Source organism: Phocoena sinus, chromosome 17, assembly GCF_008692025.1.
Source record: "Phocoena sinus isolate mPhoSin1 chromosome 17, mPhoSin1.pri, whole genome shotgun sequence".
Classification (NCBI taxonomy): domain Eukaryota; kingdom Metazoa; phylum Chordata; class Mammalia; order Artiodactyla; family Phocoenidae; genus Phocoena; species Phocoena sinus.
Genome location: NC_045779.1, coordinates 24,921,447 through 24,930,174, shown reverse-complemented (window position 1 = coordinate 24,930,174; position 8,728 = coordinate 24,921,447). Strand labels below are relative to the sequence as shown.

At 39.3% G+C, this 8,728-nt stretch overlaps 1 protein-coding gene across 1 annotated transcript; it reads left to right on the top strand.

Annotated features, from left to right (window-relative positions):
* Window positions 1–170: 170 nt before the first annotated feature.
* On the top strand, window positions 171–2,720 carry SLC10A5 (solute carrier family 10 member 5). The gene has a single exon (XM_032610265.1). The coding sequence runs from the start codon at window positions 1,285–1,287 to the stop codon at window positions 2,599–2,601; it is 1,317 nt and encodes a 438-aa protein (XP_032466156.1). The 5' UTR covers window positions 171–1,284; the 3' UTR covers window positions 2,602–2,720.
* The last annotated feature ends 6,008 nt before the right edge of the window (window positions 2,721–8,728 follow it).

Genomic DNA, 8,728 nt, shown 5'->3' with positions numbered 1-8,728 from the left:
TATCCAATAAAAATTGCTTTGACAATTTTTGAGGAGCAAATATTTTATGATCTAAAGTACTTAATGTGTAACTGTCATTGTTGCATTTGACACAGATTGTGTCATGATTACAGGAAGCATCTGCTGAAATGATTATATGATCAGAGACTACTAGATCTGTAGGCTCAGTAGTAGATAACTGTAGTGGGGGTTCTTTGTTGTTCTTTTTTTTTTTTTTTTTATGCTTAGCATCAGAAGCCCCTCCTCTTGTTTGGGAAACAGAAAGCATTTGTGAATCTGTGGGTTGAAGTTCAAAAAGCCTGACTCTTCCTTACTCCTTATTCCAAGACAGGCATATGACCTAAGTTGGGTCAATTGAATATCCTTGCCATAGCTGTGAGTAAGGATTAGTGTTACTAGGAAGGAATAAAAGATTAGAATTAGTCAGTGGGCTTCGATTGCCCCATTGTGTCAGGGTCCAAGTGTCCAGCAGCAGTGGTCCCTTAACTAGGCTGTACCTTTGGCCATGGATCTGGCTATGTGCTCTCCCTAGGTTGCCAAGCTATCTGGTAATCATCCAGGGAATTGTTTTTCTACCTAAGGACACCACAAACCGTTTCAGTTTTTGCCTAACGGATACCATCACTGTTTAGAGTCGTGGGAAAACCCTAACTAGCCTAAGGATGCTGCAAGGCCAATTTATGGGCTCTGCAGTTTCCTAAGTAATGATAAAGAGCCACCAAGGCTAAGCTCCAGGAGGGAAGAGTCACCTAGCTTGATTACTGTGGTATACTCAGCTCCTAGCTCAGGGCCCTAGAACACATATTCAGTAAATTTTTATTTGATTCTGACCTGAATGAATAAAATAGTAACACCCACCTCTAGGCCTCCTCAACATCTATTTAAAATTTTTGGATCCTGTCTGCTTTTAGTGTAGATTTTCCTGAGGAAGGAACAGAACTCAAAAAAAGATGACACTAAGGTTTTAAAATCAAGTAAGTAGGAGGCTGTTTTTCCAGTGGCAGAAATGAAGTCAGGAGTAAAGATTAGGTTTCTGCTGTGATAAATTGAACCTGTTAAATGCTATGACTTTGACATTTTGTAACTGTAGGTTAAACCATTACGTCACTCATTAGATAGCTCTGTATTTGTTTGAAAAGTACAAGAGTCCCTCCTACTGGACTTTGATCTAGCAGAAACAACTGTTACCTAACAACCTCAGACCATCACTGGAACACCTGTATGAAGGACGTTCTTTAGTTTATTTAAATGGTTTTGCATATGTAATTTATTTAAGCCTTCCAAATGATTAGAAAACTTTTTATGGTCCTGCTTTTGTCGTCTGTGACTCTTGGGGAGGCAAAGAAATCGTTTCTCAGTTTTCTGAACATAGAAAAGACTGAAATACTATTTTTCACAAAGACTGAAGAAACTGTCGTTGTAAGGTCAAGTTACAGAGATAAACAGCCAAACTCCAGCTACCTCTTTGTGCAACTAGAAGATCCTAAAATGCTCCAAGTGGTGAATGTGACTAAGACCTTATCAGATGTTACCAACTTTACCATAAACCTGGTGACAGATGAAGACGGGGAGACAAATCTGACCATTCAATTGTGGGATTCTGAAGGTAGGCAAAAAAGACTCATTGAAGAAATAAAGAATGTCAAAGTCAGAGTGCTCAAACAAAGACAAGACAGTCTTTTCCAGACATCAAACCTTATTGATAGAAATATCCTTATGCTTTTTCTGCCAATGATACTGTTAAATAAATGTGCGTTTGGTTGTAAGATTGAATTACAGGTGTTTCAAACAATATGGAAGAGACCTTTGCCAATAATTCTTGGGGCAGTTATACAGTTTTTTCTTATGCCATTTTGTGGATTCCATTTGACGCAGATTTTGGCATTGCCTGAAGCACAGGTTTTTGGATTTGTAATGACCTGTACCTGCCCAGGAGGGGGTGGGGGCTATCTGTTCGCTCTGCTTCTAGAAGAAGATGTCACTTTGGCCATTTTGATGACTTGCACATCAACGTTATTGGCCCTGATAATGATGCCTGCCAATTCGTACATATACAGTAGGATGTTAGGGTTATCACGTACTTTGCATATTCCTGTTTCTAAAATTATGTCAACACTCCTTTTCATACTTATACCTATATCAGTGGGAATAATCATCAAGCGTAGACTACCTGAAAAAGCAAACTTCCTGGAGAGGATCATTAGGCCTGTGAGTTTTATTTTAATGTTCGTAGGGACTTATTTGACTTTCAGAATGGGATTAATGTTTCTAAAAACAGTGAACCTAGAGGTGCTTCTATTGGGTGTCTTAGTTCCTGCTTTGGGTTTGTCGTTTGGGTACTTTTTTGCTAAAATGTCTATGCTGCCTCTTCCTGTTTGTAAAACTGTTGCTATCGAAGGTGAGGTACTGAATAGTTTCTTAGCCCTTGCTATTATTCAGCTTTCTTTTTCACGGTCCAATGCAGACTTGGCTTCTGTGGCTCCTTTCACAGTGGCCATGTGTTCTGGATGTGAAATTTTACTGATCCTTCTGTTCTACAAGGCTAAGAAAAGATGTATCCTTATCATAGAAGAGAAAAGAAAGAAAAATCCCCCGGTCTAACAGTTAAAGCTTTACTGAATTTTCCTACTCTGAATGAGGTACTGTGGGAGAATCAAAGAATATCTGAAATGATGCCTGCTCTCAACTCACTTATGATCAGATTGAAAACTTGACATTAGGGGAGAAATATATACATACATATACTCATATGTGCTAAACACCCAATGAATAGTACAGACAGTTAAATGTACAGGAATTCAGAGGAAGGAGACTACTTTTCAACTGTGTTGGCTTGGAAATGTTCTATAGAGTTGGATTTGAATATAATACTTTATTATGGTCTCTTGAACAGGAAAGAACAATAAAAAAAAAAAAGTCCTCCTATAGTGATTATGATATATCCCAAGTATTTATGGAAGAGCTGCCCTTCCATAATAGGCATTTGGTAAATGCTCACACAGTGAATGAATATGTAAATTCATATTTGGAATCAATGTCTTAAACTAAATATAGCATTTCTGCTCTCATAATTGTACTTGCTCCTGTCGTCCATGTCTCCCACTAAAGACGTTACCATTTACCCTGAAGCACAGGGTCACCTCTTCCCCCTCTTCTCCTTTCTTCCCTCTTCTTTTTACAGGCAACTTCCTGTAATATCTTTTTATCAGTCTCCTCTCTATTCCCAGCACTACCACTTTTGTTCTGCCCTAGATTGCTGCTTCCCTAAACCTTTCTTACCTGGCTTTTGGACTCTCTGTCCACTCTCCAAGCACTGGCAGATTAACCTTCCTAAAATCTAACTTTGATCATGTGCTTTCCCTGCTACAGAACTTTTTGCCTCTTGAATAAAGTCTGGATTCCTTAGTGAGGCATTTTGTACACTCTGCTCACTGACTTCACCCTAGCGTTCCAGTTGTATCTCCCCTCCCACTTCTTTACACGCAGTCTTTGCTCCAATCAACAGATAACTTGATAACTCATGACTCTGCCTTTGTTCACACTGTCCCTGAAACCTAAGGGGACCACGTCATCTCTGTCTATATTTTGACCACTCTCACAGACCTGGCTCAAATACCACCCTTGCCATGAAGCTTTGACTAATCCCCCTTAGCTACCGGGAACTGAAATTTCCTCTAAATTCTCATCACAATTTTTTATGCTCATAGTTCTTAGCCAACCTGGCTTGCATTACAGCTATTTGTGTTCCTGTCGTATCCTCCCTATTTTGCTATAAATCCTTGAACATGCAAATTATAAGCATAATATAATATGGAAACAATATAACAGAATATTAACAGTACAATATAATAGTATGAACAGTATAATATAATGATATAAGCAATAGAATACAATAACAATATTCATTTTGATACTCCCCATAATACCTAGCATATTTCCTGTGTGCCTATTCAAATAAAGTGTTGAAGCACAGACTAGGGCCCAAATGAATAGTATGCTCGTTTTTATACCACTGTTGAGCTTTCAAAAGCAATTTTTAGTATCTAGTTCCAGTTTGCACTCTCTCCAAAGAAAGTGAAGGCATCAAGAAAGAGAAATATCACTCTAAATAATTCTGCTTCCCGCATTTCCCAGGCCTTTAGTTATAAGTAAATTACTTAACCATCCTGTAGTACCATTTCCTTACATAGAAAATGGAGATAACAGTGTAAACTCCATCAAATTGTCATAGGAATTAAATGAGATCATATTGACAATGTACTTAGAACAGAGTACATGCTCAGCAAGTGTTAGCTGCTATAATTATTTTACCAGATTTTAAACTTTTGACCCTGATATATCTACTGTTGGTTTGAAATACTAATCTGATAACTCTGCATAGAGCCTAAAACTTCGAATATTTTCCTATTAGTGTTATTCACCATCTTACTCATAGTATTAGGGAATTTTCGTTCAGTTTGCCAGCTGATAAGACAACCAAAGTCCTTTTTCTCTTATTTCACCAAATCCAGTATGTTAATACCAAGATTCATCAAAGCGCTGGTTTGGCATGGTGATGGATTGTTATTATTCATTTTATAAAATGTTAATTGCCTACATGAAATACTTTACTACTGACCCCTTTAAATGGAAATCTCCACTTAGGGGCTTAAAATATAATTAAGCTTGCATAAATTTGACTTATGTACATTTTCATGAACATATTTTACTGATTGGGAGACAAGAAACTGCCTTCCTAGTTGCTCTTTATCCTTAACTTTGTGGTCTCGAACAAGACACTTCTCTGCAGTTCAGTTTTCAAATCTGTAAAATGAAGAGATTCAACTGAGGTTTAAGATCTTGATTAACTCCTAAGCCTGTAATTCTGGCATAAAACTCTGGGACATTAACACCACGGGCAGGGCAATGGGTTCAGGTTGACAAGTATAACCACTTACAGTTGCTGTTTTCTACTTAAAGCAACAACCAAAATATAAGTTTCTTGAGGGCAGGGACCACATATTATTCTTTGAATTCCCTACAGTTTTTAACCAATACTTTTAATTGAGTTGGTGCTCATAAAACATTGAATTAATTAATCATTAATGTCTATGAAAGTCAATATCATATACTCTAGGGCCAGATTATGCCGGGGTCTGCAATTCCAGCTCTGTCACCAACTGGGTGACATTGGTCAAGTTACTTAATCTCTCTATGCCTAAATTCATGTGGAAAGTGGGGATAATGATAGTACCTACCTCATGATATTGTTGTGAAGATTAAATGAGTTAGTATTAATAAGGTCCTCAGAATAATGCCTAACACATAGTAAACTCTATAATTATTATGGTTACTCTCTGCATGTTTGATCTTGTACCTTAAAAGCAGATGAATGTGTACAAATGGAATATCTTTTATTTATCTTATAGATGTATCATGGAAGATTGAGATTTTTATGTAGGAAAATTTGTCTAATTTGGATGGGGATGAAGTTATTCAAGCTATTTATTTATTGTTTAACAATGAGAGGCATAAAGCAGGCTAACTAATTGCTTGAGTTCATACCAACCATTTGTCCAACAATAATCAGTATCAAGGCTGCAAAGAACAAAAGGCTTTATTTGAAGTCTTAAGAATTGCAATTCAGGAGACACAGATCTGGGACTTCCCTTGTAGTCCAGTGGTTAAGACTCCACACTGAAGGGGGCCTGGGTTCAATCCCTGGTCAGAAAATAAGATCCCACATGCTGTGCAACATGGCCCAAATTTAAAAAAAAAAATTATTTTAAAATTAAAAAAAAAAAAGAGAGAGAGAGAGACAGGAGATACAGATTCGGGTAAAACTGAAAGAGTATTGCAGGGGACAGAAAGGAGCTTATGCAGGCAAAAGCCACAAGATTGTTCAAGAATTATGACTGACCCTGATTCAAGAAAGAAATATTTGTCCTTAAGGCTCTCGTGAGTTATTTTAGGGTAAGGGTCCAATAAATATCTTGAGTTTCTGGAACATTGGGTAGATGTTCTGGATGCATGTGTTAAGATAATAAGTGGTCAAAAGTTTCATTTGGTCTGAGACATGCATAAGTCACACTTTCTCAATGGCCTTCTGGCTCCATTTTAGAGAGCTCTCTTAGCAATATCAACTCCATTTTGATTTTCCTTTCACACATTTTACACAGCCATGATTGGTTAGACAAAAGATCCAGAGGTAGAGGGATAAGCCATTTTTTAAAAAATAAACTTTCATTCCAACCTTTAATAGAGATGATTCTATGATACATTTTTTTCCAGAACTAAAAACTCTGTCTGTAATTCCAACCTATGTTATGTCAAAACGTGAAATCTTGTTAGGTATCCTGAAGATTCCACCCATAAGGAACCTGCATATTGTGTTTATAAATTTTTGTCATTTTTAATCAAAGTCCACTGAATAATTAACTGTTAATTAAGAAGGTCTTGGTAGGTGGAATCTGTATGTGTTTTTTTTGTTTTTGTTTTTAGTGAAAGGAGTTGCCATTTAAAAGAAGTCAGCTCCAGAGACTAAATAAAGTTAGCAAGATACCCAAGATTGCAGGGGAAGAAATCACCATGAAGGGCGCTCTTTATTATGCAAATACAAGGCACCTATCACTCATGTAGGTGATGACCAGAGCACTCTGTGGCTTGACAAAGGCCATCCTTCCCAGAACCCCTCCACGAATTAATAGTCAGGTGTCTGGGGAGGTGTCAGGGGCATTGGATCTTGCCTGTCTTCCATTTTGAGGTTTAGCATAATTGGAACCTCTGTCATGGATGCAAGTCCGCTGGTAGGAAAGGACATCAAAGGCCCCCAAGAGGGAACTCCCCATTAGGGAAGTCTGGAACAGTGATCTGGTCACCATGCCAGGCAGCAGATTTTGTCCTGGTATAGTGTGTGGCTAAGGCTGGAACCTGACCCCTCTGTAACCCCAAACCACCTTGGCACAGCAGACAGTCTTTGGGGTTGGGAACACCAGCTGCAGATATGACTATAGCTTTAACAGTTGCCCCTTTTGGGAAGCCAAGATCAATGCACTAGGTACCAAGGTCTCTGCAGCCATCTGAATCACTCACAGCACTGGACAAAAATCTTTTGGATTGTGTGGGACCAGTTTGCAACACTGCCAAAACCAGATCGGAGCACTAGACCTCCCTGTGTACTAGAGGATTCTTCATTTTACTTTCAGTCAGGCATTTGAAAGCAGAACAACCTCCTTGGACTGAAAAATCCCTGAGTTACTTGAGGACAATTGTAAAATAGCAGCTGAGGCTCCTAGAAAAAGATTGTACTTCTTGCTCATTAGAGGTAGGAAGCTTGAAATGGTTTTAATTTGAAGGAATGAGATATTCTATCTATCTTCTCTTCGATTACACCGATTATAGCAGCTTTGTTTATTTAAATGAGACTTAAAGAGGACTCAAATGACATTTCTGCAAATGCCTGGAAAATTTTATTTGGTTAAAAACCAACACTTGTCACCAGAGTTGGCAAGATTTTTATTTTAAGATGACTGACAATGAAGAACCAAAAAGCTAATTTCTAAAGTTTTTTTTTTTATCAAGGAGACAAAAGCATCATTTGCTAGACGAATTGAGGTGTTCAAATCAGATACTTAGAAGGAGACAAAGTTCTGGCTTTTTGTGAGGTTTGAGAATTGGTCCCAGACTTCATGTCATTCATTTTTGAGAACTCTCATTTGCAACACGTTGGTGACAATATCCTGTCTTCTTTTTTTTTTTTTTTTTGTGGTGCGCGGGCCTCTCAGTGTTGCGGCCTCTCCAGTTGCGGAGCACAGGCTCCGGACGCGCAGGCTCAGCGGCCATGGCTCACGGGACCAGCCGCTCTGCGGCATGTGGGATCTTCCCAGACCGGGGCACGAACCCGCGTCCCCTGCATCGGCAGGCGGACTCTCAACCACTGCGCCACTAGGGAAGCCCCTATCTTGTCTTCTGATCAAGCTAAGAGAAGCAATCACTGCAAATGCAAGGAGCCAAATAACCTGTTTCCCTGATCCTGTTGTGGCTAGGACATCTTTTACCTGTGCACTGCCTTTTGCATTATAATAGTAAGACTATATGATGCCAGACCTGTAATTTCAAGAAGAGGAACTTTTTTTTTTTTTTTGTGGTATGCGGGCGTCTCACCTTTGTGGCCTCTCCCTCCGCGGAGCACAGGCTCGGGACACGCAGCCCCAGCAGCCATGGCCCATGGGCCCAGCCGCTCCGCGGCATGTGGGATCCTCCCGGACCGGGGCACGAACCCACGTCCCCTGCATCGTCCCACTGTGCCACCAGGGAAGCCCGAAGCGGAACTATTTTAAGGACCATAGACTAGTCCTTGTATTTCATGTGATGCAAGCTTATCATACTATGTATTCCCTGAATATGGACTTTGGAGTCAGTGTGTTCTACTCTTTGCTCTTGCTGTGTGACTTGAGGATAAATAACTTCCCCTGAGCCTCAGTTTCCTCGTCCATATGATGAAGCTGATCATATCTTCTCATGGAACTGTTGCAACCTTTAAGTAAAATAATGCATATGAAAACAAAAGTGCCTGAAGCATGGTAAGTCCTCACTACATGGTTACCAAATGAATTATTGAGAATAGGGGCAGTTGGTTCTGGCCAATAAGTGTCTGTCTGTCTACCTGTCATAGGTTTACTATAGTGTATATTGTTGAGGAGGAAGAAAACTTTCATCTAGGAAACCTTTTAAGTTCTTCTGGCTGGTC

Excerpts from the sequence above, each read along its gene's own strand:
- SLC10A5 (XM_032610265.1), top strand. The coding sequence starts at position 1,285 with ATGATTAGAAAACTTTTTATGGTCCTGCTTTTGTCGTCTGTGACTCTT.